This window comes from Carcharodon carcharias, chromosome 6, assembly GCF_017639515.1.
Source record: "Carcharodon carcharias isolate sCarCar2 chromosome 6, sCarCar2.pri, whole genome shotgun sequence".
In the NCBI taxonomy this organism is placed as follows: Eukaryota; Metazoa; Chordata; class Chondrichthyes; order Lamniformes; family Lamnidae; genus Carcharodon; species Carcharodon carcharias.
Genome location: NC_054472.1, coordinates 160,432,299 through 160,451,480, shown reverse-complemented (window position 1 = coordinate 160,451,480; position 19,182 = coordinate 160,432,299). Strand labels below are relative to the sequence as shown.

Genomic DNA, 19,182 nt, shown 5'->3' with positions numbered 1-19,182 from the left:
AAGTTCCAAGCTATCCATGATCAGTGAGGCGAATATTTTCCTTTCTCTGATTACTGTAAATGAAATACATTTGGGCAGCCTTTACTCAGTTCCAAATGGGTAGAAAATAAAAATTTTATTCAGACCAAATTAATAATCTGACTTAGACCACAAAGGAAATAAAATAATAATCATTTGTGCTTTCCTGAGGTTTGGGTTGAAGCATTAGATTGGCAGAGCAGAGATAGCTTCACACTGTGGGGAACAAAATGTCACAAAATACAGATGTTATAAATCTGAAACAAAATCTAAAAATTCTGGAAGCACTCAGCAGATCAAAACAACATCCGTGGAGAGAACAAATGGCTCATACCTGCACTCTTTATCAGAATGAACACAACACGGTTATTTACCTAATAGCAAGTTGGTGAAGGAAAACTCCAAAACCAGTCTTTACTTCGGATAAAAACAGAAAATGAAGAACAGAGCTCCAAAGAAGAGTTATACAGACCCGAAACTTTAACTTTGTTTCTCTCTCCAAAGATACTGCCAGACCTGCTGAGCTTTTCCAGCATTTTCTGTTTTTATTTCAGATTTCCAGCATCCGCAGTATTTTGTTTTTATCTTTACTTGGGATAGATTTATTCACAAAATGAAACATTGCAGGTATATATCTCCTGACTCCACTCAACTCTAGGGACAGTAAGAATTTATTTTGATGTGCTCAAGTAACCAACCAATCATTTAACACACAACATCTGATACAGAAGCTTGTTCATTTTCTCCACAGAAGTTGATTAACATGCTGAGTGTTTCCACCATTTCCTGGCTTTGCTTTATATTTTGCCAAGCCTGACTTGTTACTGCTAGTTGGGTGGAAATGTTTGAGCACAAAGTTGCTTAAAAATTCAATAAAGGAAGGGATGGGTGTTAAATGTTATGAATTATTAAGGCATGTGGAACTATTTGAAGATTATTTGTATTCTTTTCACCTTTCCTCAACATTACATATTCTAGTACAGAAATAACCAAATAATCTAAAAGGCTAATGGAATGCTGGCATTTATATCTTGAGGATTTAAAAAAAGGGAGTAGAAGTCATGTTTCAGCTATACAAAGCCCTGATTAAATCATATCTGGAGTACTGTGAACAGTCCTGGGCAACACACCATAGAAAGGATACCTTGGCCTAAGGAAGAACATAAGAAATAGGAGCAGGAGTAGACCACAGGCCCATGCATCGAGCTTGCTCCATCATTCAATACAATCATGGCTGATCTTGGACTTCAACTCCATTTTCCTGCCTGCTCCCCATGTCCCTTAGTTCCATGAGAGACCAGCCTTAAATGTATTCAATGGTGGAGCATCCATAACCCTCTGGGAGAGAGAATTCTAAAGATATACAGCCTTGTGAGTGAGGAAATTTCTCCTCATCTGAGTCCTAAATGATTGGCTGCTTATCCTAAGACTGTGCCCCCATGTTTTAGATTCCCCGACCAATGGAAACAATCCCTTAGCATCCACCCTATCAAGCCCCTTCAAAATTTTGCAGGTTTCAATGAGATCACCTCTCATTCTTTTAAACTCCAGAAAGTATAAGCCCAATTTACTCAGCCTCTCATCACAGGACTATCCCTCATCCCAGGGACCAATCTAGTGAACCTTTGCTGTACCATTTCCGATGCAAGTATATCCTTTCTTAAATGTGGAGGCCAAAACTAGACACAGTATTCCACATGTGGTCTCACCAAAAACCTGTATAATTGAGCAAGACTTCTTTGTCATTGTACTCCAATCCCCTTGCAATTAACAGCAACATGCCATTTTCCTTTCTAATTGCTTGTTGCACCTACATGCTAACTTTCTGCGCTCTTTGTAAGAGTATACCCAAGTCTCTTTGAAACTAACAAGTTTCTCACCTTTGAAAAAAATACTCTTCTTTTTAATTCTTACAATCAAAGGGAATACTTCACACTTCCCTGCACTATAATTCATTTGCCATCTTGTTGCCCATTGATCTAACCTGTCTATATCTCTTTGCCGCCTCCCTGTATCCTCCCCACAGCTTACCTTTCCACCTAGTTTGTTATCATCAGCAAACGTAGATACATTACTCACCGTCTCTTCATCTAAGTCATTAATATAGATTGTGAATTGCGGCATTCCACTACTCACTGCCTGCAAACTTGAAAAAGCCCCATTTATACGCACTCCCTGTTGTCTATCCATTAATCAATCCCCTATCCATGCTAATATATTGTTACGACCGGGCCCCAGACAAGGTCCCCCAATTTTTCATGATCCCGGACAAGATACCCCAAATTATTAACTTCCAGAATGGGATCCCCCATTGGTTATGCTCCCAGGTGAGGAGGAATGAGCTGGCTCCACTTCTTTATTCAACCCCCTTTGTTTGTCGCAACAAGGTTAATATAAAAGGGGTCTCTTCATGGATACCTTTTCTCTGTCCAAATGTATGTTTTAGAAGGAGCCAATTTAACTAGGCTTTCTTGAGTCATGGAAGAATATGTTTCTTAGCTGCTAAAAACCTGAGGAAAAAACAATTAAAAATGCAACACACATACACACAAATAAGAAGTGAGAAGTTGAGTCCAAATAAAAATTAAAAAGATATATGAATCAATCTTTGGCTTTTCCATGAGGCATAGATGACAAAACGTTGCGGCTGTTAAGTTGGGTGATTCCGATAGAGCTGACTTTGGCAGTTGAGCAGTTGGTTTGGAGACACTTGGTTCTGCAGGTTAGCTGGAGAGGCTGTCCTGCTTCCTTTTTTGATTGTGACCTTGCTGACTTGCCTCCAGGAACAGAGAGAGAGGAGAGAGAGCCTTTATCTACAAGCTACAAAGGGGTGCCTAGTCGATGATCTTCTGCTGCAACTCTCACTAGCACACATTAGCACACCAGAACTAGAACACCAGAACCAAAACACACAAATCAGTTCTGCAGCCAGATTTTTAACCCATTTCATTGTGCACTCCTGGAAGGGAAAAAAATGAACTTGTCTTTCATCCAGAGTCCATTTTCTTTCAACTCAGACCATTTCTACATTCTGCAATATAATTCAACAGGAGATAGTTTCTGATGTTTGCTGATATCTGGCAATCAGTCTCCATTGTCTCTACATGGGAGATTAAACTTCAGTCTTTTGCATGTCATCTCTTCCTTTCAAGTATCTCTGTCTGAAGTAGGCCTTGACACCATTTTAGGTGTGACATTCGATGGTTTCTCTGGACTAGTCGGTCAAGTATAATCTACAGAGGAGTTTTCTAGAAAGTGGTTACTTTACAGTCTCAGTCATCTTTTCTTCAGTGCCTTTGCTTGCAGGACTCTTTAAAAAAAAACACGTCTTCCTTAAAAGTTCAACATGCCCATAAGAAATTTGGGACTGTAATCCACAGTCGTGACAATATTCCCCCCAAATTCATGAGCCTTATTTTGCCTATTAACCTATTGTGCAGCATCTTATTGAATGCCTTTTGGAAATCTAAGTATACTACATCTACTGATGTTGCTAGACCTGCTGAGTTTGCATTTTCTGTTTTTATTAAAGAGAAACTATTTTTGCTAGATTGGGCATATAGGCTCCGACCTTTCAGGAGTGAAATTAGTAAATACTTCTACACACAAAGAGTGGTAGACATTTAAGCTCTCTTCTGAAAATGTTAGTTGAAGTTCAGGGATATGTCAATCATGATCTCACTGAATGGCGAAACAGGCTGGAGATAGCCTACTCCTGTTCCTATATAGTTCAAAAAATTAACTTAGGTTAGTCTTCCAAGAAGAAAAGAGGGAGAAAAAAATGAAAGGAAATAAGTAGAAACTGATAGTGACAAAAAAATGCTTGATTTTTGAAGTTACTTTTATAACTTTAGTTTTGGACACTACTAACAATATAGGCTTTGTGAATGAGCTGGCCTCGTCTGTCATTGTGTCAAGACCCTGGACGTTTCAATATACCTCCTGCAGGCACTGAAGAATCAAACTATAGAAATTTCATAATTTTTATTTTATCTATTCATTCATGGCATGTGGGTGTCACTGGCTAGGGAAAGCATTTATTGCCCATTCCCAATTGCTCTTCAGAAGGTGGTGCTGAGCCACACACCTTGAACCGCCCAGTCCATGTGGTGTAGGTACACCCACAATGCTGTTGGGAGTGAGTCCCAGGATTTTGATGCAGCAACAGTGAAGGAACGGCGATATATTTCCAAGTCAGGATGGTATGTGGCTTGGAGGGAAGCTTACAGGTAATGATGTCCCCATGCACCTGCTGCCCTTATCCTTCTAGGTAGTAGAGGTCATGGATTTGGAAGGTGCTGATGGATTACTGCAGGGCACCTTGTACAACACAGTGCTCCTACTGTGCATCAGTGATGGAGGGAATGAATATTTAAAGTGGTGGATGGGGTGACAATCATGTGGGCAGCTTTGCCTTAGATGTTATTGAGCTTCTTGCGTGTTGTTGGAGCTGCATCATCCAAGCAAGTGGAGATTATTCCATTACACTCCTGACTTGTGCCTTGTAGATGGTCAACAAACTTTGGGGAGTCAGGAGGTGAGTTAGTCACCACAGAATTCCCAAATTCTGACCTGCTCTTGTAGCCACAATATTTATATGTCTGGTCCAGTTCAGTTCCTGACCAATGGTAACCTCCAGGGTGTTGTGAATGGACTTTTTTGACAATTCAGTAAAATAAAAGCTTTGTAATATTCATTTACAGTGCGGCTGTCCTACCTCATGTCTCAGTTTCAACCAACACCCATTAAAGCACCACCCGGGAAGCCAGGGCCTCCTGGTCCACCAGGGATTGATGGGTTTCCTGGGAGGCCTGGTGTCCCAGGAGAACCTGGGCCACCTGGACAACCTGGCTCTGAAGGATCCAGTGGACCAATGGGTCCAAAAGGTATGAGTTTGCTAATTGTTTTTAAACTATGCTCTTAAATGTGTTGATATAAAAATCATTCAGTAGTTCCAAATTTGAGACAAAAGTTCTGATTTAGTTGTTCACTTTGTAAGTTTTAAAATTGCCCAGATAATGAGGTCAATGAGCCTTTAGATGGATAACTTAGTAATCCTACCACAGTATAATACATATTAATTCTTTCAAATAGCAAGGTAGAAGTGTGGTTGCACCATAAATTTATGCCTTAGAGTGGTAAGATGTAAGACACCATAGTCAGCATACACATGTTCAAATGACTCTGGCCAACTATGTTCTCCTATTGCTTTATCAGACTGGCAGTGGAACCTTAATGTGTGCACAGTGACCTGTAGTAGTTTCCATATTTATTATTGAAACATTTTTTTTTTCATTGCTTAACATGTGATGAAGAAAGATTGCAACATTATTGAAGGTAGTTGCATTAGAATGGCATGAGCTAAAACTTCATATCAAGGTCACCTTTGGGCTTTTCATTGTCATCAGTTTAAATTATCAATTATGTCTCCTCAATAGAGATAACATCATAAACAAATGGATAGAAGGTTAATATTGATAATGCCCATGTAATTCCTGGGAACATCCTGATTTGATAAATGCAGCTTGTCTGACCTCATGATATTGTAGTTCAAACTCTTTCATTGCTGAAGGTAAAATGAAGGAACTTTCAGGACCTGGTAAATTCCTGACAGCGGAAAATAATTTCTATATCCTATCTTGCAGGCCCATTGCTCCACAAAATTGTCCTAACAACCTTTATCACCTCCCCACTGTGTTCAAACAATCAATGGGTTTATGCAGAAAACACACACACAAGGGTGGCTGTTCAATGTCCTGAGTGCAGGCAATGTTCCTCCCTAACTCTGGAATCAAATGTAGTATTTTTCCATAATCAATCTTTATATGAAGCTTGGCACCAAAGAGCTGATTTAAATGTAAGTGCACATCATTCTTGTATTGCTCCAAAATGAAGAGGTTCATGTCAGCTACTATTTAAGTATTTAGCGTCATGAGGACTCGAAACATCAACTCTTTTCTTCTCCGCCAATGCTGCCAGACCTGCTGAGTTTTTCCAGGTAATTCTGTTTTTGTTTTGGATTTCCAGCATTGTTTTTAACTATTTAGGTATTATTTATCCTAATACGTATTAAGTTCACAAAAGCAAACTTGGCATTCTCACTATAGTTCCTGGCCTGTTATAAGTGGTGCTCTTTTATGTACAGGTGATAGAGGCACTAAGGGTGAAAAAGGAGAAATGGGTATTGGACAGAGGGGTGATCCTGGTTCACCAGGCCCTCCAGGTAAGATTTTCAATTTTATTTCATTTCCTTAACTTTACTAAAAATTAAAGTATATGTTTTCTAATCTTTGCTGAGATATAAAGAATGATATATCAAAATAGTAATTTCCTTGTTTGGTAATACAGAACTTGGGTATTACTGAAAAAAGAGACATGTCAAAGCTTTTTGTCTTGCACTCATTAAGACACTTTGCAAGAATACCAATATAAGGAGAAAACAATAATTTATACTGTATGTGAAGAGAGTGCTGAATGGTTGGCAAGTGGACTCTGACTGGTAGAGAGGTTGCCACAGTGAATGCAGCAGTGATGGTGACTGATAGTTAACTGCCAGGCATTGTTTGAAATTTAAACCAGACAGCTTGACCCTGAGGAATGAGTCAGCAAATGGCTGTCACTTATTTTGTTTAGCTGAAACAGTGGCAATGTGTGTACATACTCTTTCTGTCTGCAAAGAGGGCTATGTGTATTATTATATGTAGCTTCTAGTACACACAAATGTGCCACACTATGAGCCCAACTGACAATCTTAAATTTGTTCTCAGTATAATTTTTAGCACATTGAGGATTATTTAGCAAATGTTGTCCAATTGCGGAATCACATCTAATGTTGGACACTGTGTTTTGAGTTTTGCAAACACAGACTGGTTGGGTACGGTCTGCACCTTGCCCATTGTGAAGAGCGCTGGTCATGGTGTTTGATACAATCCACCAGTCTTTGGGACATGTGGCCTACATACATAGCATCACATTGGCACTGAAATTAATACACTACATGACTCATCTGTGTGATGTCATTAGGCTTGACGGCAGCATCCTGTTATTGGTGAATACTACTCGTGTGGTGTATACCCACAGTGCTGATAGGGAGGGAGCTCCAGGATTTTGACTCAAATTGGCTAAATTGCTCCTGGCCACTTTTAAAGAGGAATTGTAGAGGGATAGCTAAACAGTCTTAAACCTGATTATTGCATCGGAGATTGGTTGATACTGGTAATAATGAAGCAAGGAGTAAAAATGATCCGATTTCTCCCAGATGATAGAAAGTAAATAAATGTGACTGGTGCTTGGCGTTGAGGTTAGGCTGTGTGAAAATGGACCAGGCATCCTAAACCCTGTTTACCTGAGGTTTCCACAACTCTTCTGCTGAAGTTATAGTGGACAAGCAGGTGAACCCCCATGGAAATTTATCCCAGGGACCAGACTTGTGATTTTTTTCTATTATGCCTCCAGTTATTAAACATTTCCTTTACTTCTCAGTGATCAGAGGTTGGCACAGTATTTACTGTGTGGTCTGTGGTTTGAACCCTAATTCCTCTGATTTATATTCCATTGTTTTGGGTACATAGACATTTTTTTTGGATTAGATGATTGCTGCTCCATATTTGTTTGACATATTGGGCTGGGCTTTTGTCAAAAAGATGGGTATCAGGAGTTGGGAAGTTTCCCAACCCAACAAAACCCATCTCTGTTGAGGAGGCCCCCACCCACTCTATTTTCATATTGATAAAGCGGGGATGGTATGGAGTGTGGTCCACTACCTCCAAAGACAGGCCCAAGGTGGCAATGGAGGCAGATATGTGGTGACGCCAACTGGTTAGATCATCCACCTCCATTTAATGGAACATTAGCTCAGTCATGATCATGAATGCCCTCACCCCTCACCTCCTACCCAACCCTATGCCCCTTCCATGCCCCCTATATCTCTCATGCCCTCTCTATGCCCACCCATGACCCCTTAATGTCCATGTCTCTCATACCCCTGCTGTGACCCCAGTATCTCCCATGCCCCCAAATCTCCCATGCCCCTTTGATACCATTCCATTACCCTCATGCCTCTTCCATGTTCACTATGCATCCTTAATATCCACTGTCCCTGTATCCACTGTGTACAGAACCATTTAACCATTGGCAAGTCTGGAAAGCCTTTGAAATGATTCTGAAACTGATACAATGAACAGAGGATTTGAAAAGATAATTTGAGAAACACTGCTCAACTTGCAACCTTACATAATTTTCAATCAACCATAGCCATTTACAGTATCAATTTCAAAAAGCTTTTATCACTTCAGACCTCTTCATCTTGATAAATAAACACACAGGTGTATGAAAAATCACCTAAAAAGATCAGGTTACTAAGGGGTAATACAGATATCAAGAGAACAAAGCTTGCACTCTGCTTCAGGCAGTGTAAACATTGCATGTTGAACTAATTGAATTAGTCAGTCTTGGAGCTCAGCCAAGCATTCATAATGAGGTCATCCGGCAACTCTAGCAACAGAGCAAGCATCTGTTTCTTCAGTTGGCCTCACTGAGCTTTTAAACCTGTGTCATTGATATAAACTGGTTATAAAAGAAGTATCAAAATTGAACCTTGCAACACCCCACTCAGAAATATCCCAAACCCAATTAAATCCATTTAACAAGCAACTTGTATTTTCTACATTTCAGCCACAGAGATATTTTAGAACAGACTGGGGGGGGGGGGGGCGGTAACAGTAGTTTCAGCTTTCTCAATGACAAAAAAAAAGTGGATAAATATGTGAAAAAAATAAAATATTAGGACCAATAGCCATAACAGTCATAATACCCTTAAACATAAGTTTATACTGTTAATTCTATAGGTGTTACTTTTCAGTCCCCCACCAGCAGGTTTGAAGCTGGAGCTCAAAAAATGCAGTGTGGGTCTTTCCTGGCACCTTTCCACCTGACCCCGATGTGTCTCCCAATTAATGGCCACTCATCCCACTCCCACCACTATTTTGCCTGGGGAAGCCCAGGCCAAGGAGGTAGTCCAAAAGCTTTAGCTATATGGGATGCTGTTGGGAAAGTGGTGGGGGGGTGGGGGGGCTACTTCCTCTGTAGGTCCCTGTGCTCAAGGGAGAACCCCCCCCCACACACACACCTTCCACCCCCACAAGGCCATGTTCTGCTTTAACACTCGCACCACCCCACCCCAGCCTCTGGCCTGTCAAAGGGACCCCCCAACACCCTCACTTCCCTTGCTGGAGCCTGCCAGTCAATCCCTGCTGATAACCCAGACTTACCTTCAGTCTGGCCTCCATTAGCTCCTCTTCTTCGGGACTGGCAGGAGTCCCAGCAGTGGCCACCGCTCGAACCTGGTGCTGCTGGGAATACAGAGCTGCTGGCTATCGGATTGGACTTCTTTCCCAGATAAGGGCATAAGTCTCGCCCTTAGACAATTACTACCTGTCAAAAGTTAAATGGATGTGGGGCAACCAGTATCAGCAGGGATGCATTCTCCATTGATTCTTCGGGAGTTAGGGCAGGAAACTCTGCCATATTAAAATCATGCTTTGTGTTTTTATAATGCTTGAACCGCACTTGGACCGCAATTTTGGCCAGAAGAGACATGCACATCTCTGAACAAGATGCAAAACTACCAATAAGAATAATCCCAAATGTAATGCGGGTAAACTCTCAAAAGTTTAGAGAAGCTTAAATATTAAGATGGACCTCATAAAAGGTAAAAATTATAGAGAAGATAATGCAAAATAATGTATAAGATAATGCATACTATTAGTAAAAGAGGCCATCAATTAAAATTGGTAGAAACAAAAGTTAAAAAGTAATTAAAGGATGATAAACATTTATAATAATACACCTCTTGACTCAGCAGATAAAGACTTTGCAGATGTGCAAATGAACTTATGTAAAGTGCAAATAAAAATAAAAGGAAGTCTTGCATTTATATGAACCTTTGCACAATCTCAGGACATCCCAAAGCACATTACATCAGGGATAACTTCCCTGCTGTTTATCAAAATAGTGCTGGATCTTTTGCATCCACCTGATGGAGCCTCAGTTTAACATCTGAACCGAAAGATGACACCTCTAACAATACAACACTCCCTGGGGAATTATTTCATTGGGGAATGTCAGCCTATATTTTTGTATTCAAGTCTCTGGAGTGGGACTTGAACCCGCAACCTTCTCACTCAGAGGTAACTGTGCTACCACTGAGCCATGGCTGACAACAAGACCAAATTCCTGAGTAGCTTGGAGTAAAGGCTTAAAGAGCCAAATGTGTTTTTTCTACTTGTAGACTTTTGCTGATATTGTTGTAAATTGTATCTTACATTTCTAGGTACCCCTGGAACACCTGGCTATGGGAAAGATGGAATACCTGGTACTCCAGGGCCACCTGGAGAGTCTGGCCTACCTGGTGGGATAGGTCCTCAGGGACCTCCTGGACAGAATGGAATCTGTGACCTGGCTCAGTGTGCTTACTATGCAAATCTGGCCAGCCGGCCGTCTAACCAAAAAGGACCTTGAACAAGAAAAGTTTGAAGAGATGAAGGATTCAGAGGCTGTTTAACAAACATAACAACAAAAATATAACCATCAGCAGCCTGTACAGCGATCACTCCGAGCACATGTGCTGCCGGCCAGATGTGTTTCGATGTGAGTTCCTGCCCTCTCCTAGGATAACAAGAGAAATGTACTGTATCCCAGCCATTAAGCACACACACAGGCCCCTCCTACAAATCCATACCAGTTCCCAATTGTGACTAAACTGTGTGATTTTAAAGCTTTCTAACTGTACATATTTTCAAAGTCTGCAGCTCGTTTCCTGTATAGTTTTATCTCATCTTTAGTATAATCCAGTGTGGCATATGGTAAATGTAGTTTTCATTCACTAGATTAGTCAGTTTTTCTCAGATCTCAGTGTTGTGAATATATAAAAAGTAAAATTGATAGCAAATTGCTGATTTCCCCATGCTTAATTTAAAAGGAAATACCTCTTTTACTGGCCGTGAAAGGCAGTTTACTTTCACTTTGCACGAATTATGTACTTGAGTTTTCAATCGTATAGCATATTTTAACTAATCATAGAATATTAAATTTCATTTTGCTTTCTTTGAGAAAATGGTAATGCCTGACCTTGCTGTTGGATTTAATACTTGTGCCTTAATTTACTCTCCAATGCTTTGGTTTTTTAAAATTAAATTTTAATTTTAATTTATTGCGCTCATCAAGGTGAGAGATATTAGTACTGAGAATAGAACACTTCCCATTTCAAGTGCCCAGTTTCTGCATCAACACTCTAGTCATGCATAGATCTGTCTAATGCAGAGTAAAGCTCTGCCTTAATAGCCTGCTTAGCTCCCACTTCAGAAGAGGACTCCCTATTGTATCATTGTGATTTTTAAAAATCTATTTCCCATACCAGCCATAATGTGGCCTCTTGAAGCGACTTTGCCAATTAGACCTCCCTGTTGTGTTGTTTCCTATTTTCTCCAACTGGATAGGGGTGGGGATGGGGGAATTAGCCCTCAACTCTCCCATTTAAATAGGGGGGAAAGTATAATCAATTTCCTGTGCCTACATTATGGGGAAAATTATCCCTCCGTCGGGGGGGGGATGTGCAGGAACGGTTGTGGGCAGACGCTCCTCTGATCGGCGCCCCCAATCAGGGGTGCGCTGCCATTTTACGTGGGTGGGCCAATCAAGGCCCGACCAGCGTGACATCCGCCAGGAAGTGCTGTGCACTTCCTATGCGGGCGGGGGGTGGATTCCCTCAGCCAAGAGTGTGCTGTTTCGTGTATGCGCGCTAAAGACCACACTGATCTCCATGAGGCTAGGTGCTGCCTCAGGGAGATCGGCTCTAAAGTTAAAAATGTTGAGCAAAGGATAGCAACTATCACATGAGTTGGGACATGTCCATCACTTTTACTGAAACCTTCATTAAATATTTAAAAACCCTCATGAAAGCTCATCCCACCCGTGGATGAGGTTTCATGCTTTTTCTTAAGCCCCGCCTCTGCTCACAGACCGGAAGATCCTCGCCTACAAATCCGAGTCGGTAAAGGCTGATTTCCAGCTGTTCACTGGCAGCTGCCTGAAACAGTTGCTGGGTCCCCTGAATCTTAGACCCTATGCTTGTTTAAGAAGTTTGGATGGGAATTTATCAACAATGAGCAGAGCAGGAACCAGATCTGCTCCACACAGTTATTTGGTTCCTAATGGGGACCTTTGGAGGCTGCCATCAAAAAAAGGTATTTATGATTTTTTTCTAAACTTAACTGTATGCAGAGCCACAGAGAGAAGGAATCCTCCTGGTTCAAAATCACTGCCATGTTCTGTTGTCTGTGAGCAGCTGCCCAAATCAGCTACTGTCCTTATGAGATCCACTTTCTCAGGATGGACTTCGTGTGTAAAGTTTTGTAGCGCAAATATCTATAGGCAGAATTTTGCTGTCGGCGAGCAGGGGGCGGGGCCCGCTCGCCGACGTGTAAAATGACGCAGGATGACGTTGGGCAGAACCCCCGATGTCATCCCGGCCCATTTAAATTTTCAGAAGGCCGGCCCATAGCAAAATCAGCTGCAGGCCCGCTGACCTGTCAATGGCCAATTGGGATGAGGTTTCATGCAGGGTTTTTAAAAGTTTATTAAAGTTATAGCGTAAATTATGAACATGTCCCATCTCATATGACATTGTCACATGAGGGGAACATGTTAGGGAAATTTTTTTTTCTGTTATTAATATTTTTCAACGTGGAAGCGATCTCCCTGAGGCAGCACTCTCGCTTTTGGGGAATTCCCCCCCTCACCTGCACAGGAAGCGCATAGCACTTCCCGCTGAACGTCACTCTGGGTGGACCTTAATTGGCCCGCCCACGTAAAATGGTGGCGCAGCCCGCTTCTCCAGCGGGGATTGGCTCCCGACAGACAGAAAATTCTGCCCTATGTATTTACCCATTGAACCATTTGCTCACGATACTGTGTATAATCATATTAGGGTATACTTATCAGTGAAGTTATCATTTCTATTCCCTCACTCTAATGATGAGCACAACTGCAAAAATGGGCAGGTGAGATAATCACAATCCTGAATCTGGTGACAAAGATGGTGGGACGTCTCCATGCAAAAATATCTCCATCCAAAATTTATCTTGACTTCATGTTATCATCCAGAACTTATACCCTTCACTACTCATTTTTGAGTCACCATACATCGTGCCTCAACCAGGCAACCTGAAATATAAAGGAGTTTGTCTATTCATTGGGACATCGGACTTAGGAGCAGGAGTAGGCCATTTAGCCCTTCAAGCCTGCTCTGCCGTTTGATAAGATCATGGCTGATCTGATTGTGCCCTCAACTCCACCCCATAACAATTGACTCCTTTGTCTATCAAAAATCTATCTAACTAAGCCTTGAATAAACTCAATGACCCAGCCTTCACTGTTCTCTGGGTAAGAGAATTCCACATACTAATGACCATCTAGGAGTAAAATATGATCCTCAGCTCCACCTTAAAGGGAGACCTCCTATTTTTAAATTGTGTCCGCTAGATCTAGTGTCTCCCACTAGAGGAAACATTCCCCAGGTATCCACCCAATCAAGTATTTTTATTCCTCTAGCCTTTGTAAGAGTCCTGGTTGAAAGTGCAGGGATGTGCCCTTATCTCCTCTTCTCCCTTCCCACCCACCACCGCTCTCCCCCACACCAACCCCCACCCCCCCCCCCCCCCCCCCCCCCCCACCCACCCCAACAATCCCCCACCTTTTCCTAAAGGCTGTTCTGGCAGTAGGCAAAAATGCAGCTGTTTCCCACCACGTGTTCTGTTTTCAATTGAATTGCCACAATGTCCAGCATTCAAAGCTCAGCACGAGGGCCTCAGAGGCTGAATAATTGAGGGCCTTTGCAAATGCTTTCAGAACGTGGCTATGCACAGGTCCCATCAACTGGAAGAAGCCTTTTGATTAAAAGATAAGCTTGTTCAATCATTGACTTTTTTCCTCCTAAAGTGGCCACAAAGTGTCCACCACTAAAGTGGCTTTATTCGTCAGTGGAAAATGGAGAACCCAGCCCAAGCATACTAGTAACTCCCAGGCTGGAAAATAATCTGGGATCAGGAAGTATTCCTTTCTGGACAGAAGTGCTTCCCACCTCCAGATGCCCCAGAATTGGAAACCCTAGGCCTTGATAAATAATAATCGTTGCCTGACAACTGTAATTATACTTGCTGTATGTGAGTTTGTCATTATAAAGGATTTGTTCCACATTAATATACTACTCTGTCACTGTAAAATGCAATGTAATGTTACTCACTTGACAATGGAAAATTTCTAACATGTTCCAGATCCTACATTACTAATTTGATATCTGTCACATGGTATGTCATACCATAACATTTTACACTGTAGAGCATCTTCGAACAGAAATCAGGTACTAAAGAATAGCAGAAATAAAGTTATTAGTTTTTTATTATAAACATACATATAGATAAACCATATACATAAAAATAATGCTTGAAAATGCAAATCTATCACAGCATTGTTCACAGTGAATCAAGTCAGTCACTAAAGTATGACAAAGGGCGGTGCTTATATGAAAGGGTTAATTTTAATCTAAGTGAAGGGGGAGTAAAATTGGGCTGGGCGTAAAATGGGCAGTCAACTTGATTCCATCAGATTCTTGTCAGCGGGACAGGTCAGCATAATTACAAAAGTGTGCGATTATGCACAGAACTTTTAGAATAGCTTCATTATAGATATGTAAACATACTAAATCATAACCTAAACCAAGGAGTTCAAATGACCAGAATTTCCCCTGTGACTGAATGTGATTGAAATCCCTTGACTGAATTCATGGGAACTTGTAGTTTGCAGACCGATTACTGACTCGGTATAAATTCAATATTTTCTTTGGGGGAGCTGTGACCATGTGTTGATGAGTTAATGAAAAATAAGGCTGTGTGGATGCTTACCTAGTGGGATACAATGCAAAGGGAATGTGGATCTTTATTATTTATCAATTTAAAAAAAGAAGGGTGCTTCAATGAATATATATGGACTACATAACCTTCCAGTCAAATGTATAAATTGTTGAGGTAGGAAATAGAATTTTGTTAGCAAAAACACACTCAAAACTGATATATTTTGTGTAAGTATTAATATCTGAATATTTTATTAACCCTGAGTGAAAACTTTTATGTACTGGGTATAATCACATTTTTGGGATGCAGATATTACACTCAGAAGTTTTTAGGTACACTATTAGCCTGAGTAGTGAGTCAAACTCCCCAGAACTGGGTAAAAACCACTTTCTGTGTGCCTCCTATTGTCATGTATTTACAGATTTAGTTTGCCATGTCTTGCCATTATGCCTGTTCCTAGGGCGGTACAAGAAAGATACTCTGGAGAGTCGGGGGCTAACTTTCATTTTTGGCAGTGGCAGTGGCAAGAAACTGGCTAGAGTGCATCAGCTGCTAATTAGACACCATGTCTGATTCTCCTTCCTATTAAAGTCAACGAAAAGAAAAATTTGAAGCTCATCCACTGTCGATATTTTTCCACCACTACTGCAAATGAATATCAGCCTCTCTGATTTCAGTTTCTTTAAAACTATTGCTATGTAGCTTAATAGAGATTCAAGCTTTTGTCCTGGCTTAGAATTGGACTGGTTCCAGGACTAGCCAGATGTATTTTGGCCTGGTTCAGCCAGATTTGACTTCTGACTGTATACATTCGGTGCAGAGTTGATCTATGAATGTTGCTGTTTTTAGAATAGAAGGTCTTGTAGCTCAGTAGGTAGCACCTCTGCCTCCGAGGCAGTAGTTCAAGGTTCCACTCTACTGCAGAACTTGTTATACATGGAAGGACTGTTTATTACACAGTTCAACAGGTTGATGATCACTCTGCTAACCCTTACAAGTCTTACCCACTGTTCCCCAAAGGGGAGAAGATATTGCAATATTCAGAACATTTGGTAATTACATTATCATCTATTTGATCTTTGTTCCTTTTTATTGTTCTGGTTCCCATGGCCCTGTTTTCTTTTGAATTAAATAAATCTTTAAGCAAAATTTTCCAGACCTTAAAACTGCTTCCTTCTCCCTCTTTATCCCTAGAATCCATAGGTCTTTGAAACCTGTGCTTAGCACCACCTAAAAACCACTGCTTACTTCTCCTCATCTTAAACTATTTTCATCAATGTATTTTAAATAGCTTAGTTGGGATAAACAGATGTCAGAAGTAACCGAGCACTGACACAGTGACAAAAGGCATCCTTCTGTATCTCTTTAATCCTCATCCTAGCACCTGAGTTGCTGGTTGATGAAGTAAGGGAGGGTTGGCAATTGAGTAGCTTTGCAGCCCCTTGGCACTGCGTTGCATCTTTCTATTCTCCCTTTATCGCTGTTCCTTATTTTGTTGTGATTGGTGATAGACCCAGCCTGCCATAATTGCTATAGAAACAACACTAACATAAGAGTTTTCACCATGGGAACAGTGACTGACTACGGTGTGGTTGTTAACTTATTATGAAAAATGAGATTTATCTTTTATTACTGTGTTTTTTGAGGGGATTTGCAACAATGTTAAAAGATGACAGCTTTCAAAGGAAGATCAGTTCAATGTTAGGCTTCCATTCGCTTATCCCAGAATCGAGTTTTACTTTTTTTGCAGATGTATCTCATGGTGCTATTCCTTGAATATTTTTGACACCTATGTAAGATCATCATTTATGTACATGGTTGTGTATAAAGTATAACAGATGAGTGACAAGAAGTGTACTATTGTAGCCTTATTGATTCATGTATCACTTTTAAAAAATTGTTTAACTCTTGAGGAGTGGGGTTGGTTGTGGGGTGGGGAGGGCAGGTTGTGGTGATATTAAATTCCTCACCTACCAAGCAGGAATGGAGCTGAAAATTGCAGCCCAGCACTTAACCGCACAATTCCCATTGACATCTAGGCTGCCACCATTTTGGCGGGGTCATTGATATGGAAGGACCAGGCTAAAGCTTTATGGAATTGGGGTCCTATAACAACAATAGTAAGCCTCTGAAATTTGAAGTACCAAAAGATAGAGCATGCACCATGTTCTTGGCACTGAACTTGCCTAACCAGTGATCCTTAAAAGAAACTGCAATTGATCACTCAACAAAAGGTCCGTAAATGACCTTTGTGAAGTCAGGGGGAGTACTGATGGCCCCACTAAAATGTTCCTTTGTGCTGGCCAATCCTCAATGGTCTTCTGTCAGGATGTCAGGATCGTCACCCATTGTTTTGGCATACCTGGGATCCATGGTGAAGGGGTTAACGAGCCCCTCTGATCAATCAACCACCCAAAATGCCTGAGCAGCTCACCAATGGAATGTTAACAAGGCCTAATCATAAAAATTAGCTAGAGTTCTCACCAGTGACAACAGGAGATCAGCGGGAACCCACCTAATGCCCACTGAAGCTAAAGGTCAGCCCTTTGAGAGCCTTGTATGCTTATTTACTATATGTGGATGCTTATTGTTCTGTCTTTGGAGCCATCACTACGAAAATGCATGAAATGTAACTTGAAGCCTAGCTTTCTGTGAGCTAGTTCAAAATTTATGGGATTTTCCTCCTGATGCTTCATGTTGATGTTGCTCCTGATTTTTGGAGACTTTAGAAAAAGCAGGAAATTAAACACATAGGGCAGAAATTTTCGGTTGTCATGCGGACCAACCCAAATTGCGCAGGATGACATCAGCTGATCGTCCCAACATCATTCCACACTCGCACGACATTTCGGTCAGGGTTTCGCGTGAAAAAGTCAGAAGCACACCCACTGACAATTAAGAGGCCAATTAGTTCAATTAAAGTTGTAATTATCTCCGATTTTTCGTGGTCCGGCCAGGCGGACTTTGCATTTTTCATGAAACCTCATCCAAGGGTGGGATGAGGTTTCCGGTATTAAATTAAAAGTAAGTAAAAATGTATGGACAGAATTTTCATCATGTATATGTTCAGGTGACTGATTGTGATGCATGGACAATTTTTTCCAGATTTTAAAAACTTTATTTATTGGTTCTGAAGTCTTCAGCTCCCTGAGGCAGCTCTCTTCAGCGCTCGCCCGTGCCCGCGCTTACATCAGCACCCGCCCAAACCCCAGCAGTGCTGAGCATTCCGGTGCGCGCTTCACGTTAACTGGTCGTTAATTGGCCAGCCAGTGTGAAATCGCGGGTGGGGGCCGATCAAGGGTGGCAGCGGTCCATTCCCAGGCCGCTCCCAGGCTCGCCTATCGCGCCTGCACGCCGACCTAAAAATCCTTCCTTTAATATTCATTCATAACTCACCTTTAGTTTCTTTAACTCAACAGCTAAATATGTAGATGAGGACAAAGATGTGGAATGGCAAGGCAAGTGATGTGCAGTAGAGCTGATGACATTGAACTGTACTCACTACGCACCACATCCGACTTTCTTTTCAGTTGAATTCAATGGAATGCCAAATTAGTGGGGTGTTAATGAGTGATTTATTTCACTAATTTTACGTCAGTGCTCAAGGTTAAAATTGTTCCCGTCAGCCTGGAGTTGACAAAGACACTAGATGCAGTCGTGAGTGGGTAAATACCTTCTACCTGCCTGTCGCAATGATGGGTTTTCACGCCTTATCGTCCCAGAATCATCGCATTACTTATGCATTCCCAGGAAACATGCCATTTCAATAGGCGGGCAGGCTCCAATTTGCCATGCCGTCACCTCGCCTCTTCATCACGTCAGGTACCAGATATAAGTACAGCCGCGCTCAGTGTTTTCAGTCCAGGACTACAGCAAAGAAGACATGCCCCAAAAGGCAAGAAGACTGCAGCCCTTGAGTGCCTTTTGGATGCCATGGAGGCCCACTGTAATGTCCTCTACCCCCGCTCTGGCCGCAGGAGGGGCAGCTACATTACCACTCCAGCTTGGTAGGCGATGGCAGTGGTGATCAGTGCCAATGTTGGCCATCCAATGCAGATAGAGGATGAATGATCTCATCCATGCTGCCAGAGTAAAGCAACTATCTTATCACTCTAAACTCACACACTCGAGCCCATCACACATTCACTGGCTTCTCATTCACTGCCAGCTCAAGAGACATCACCTCACTCTCACACACATCATTCTCACACACATACCCTCACATGCCCATCTGGCCTCATTTCCTCTGAAGACTGCC

General features: G+C 41.6%; 1 protein-coding gene across 1 annotated transcript in view; it reads left to right on the top strand.

The window, feature by feature from the left end:
* col22a1 (collagen, type XXII, alpha 1) overlaps window positions 1-10,905 on the top strand; it is a 196,699-nt gene extending 185,794 nt beyond the window's left edge. Inside the window, exons 49-51 of the mRNA XM_041190170.1 lie at window positions 4,722-4,904; window positions 6,164-6,241; window positions 10,349-10,905. Coding sequence (XP_041046104.1) covers window positions 4,722-4,904; window positions 6,164-6,241; window positions 10,349-10,536 — 449 coding nt within the window. The 3' untranslated portion in view covers window positions 10,537-10,905. The remainder of the gene's footprint in view (window positions 1-4,721; window positions 4,905-6,163; window positions 6,242-10,348) is intronic.
* Window positions 10,906-19,182: the final 8,277 nt, after the last annotated feature.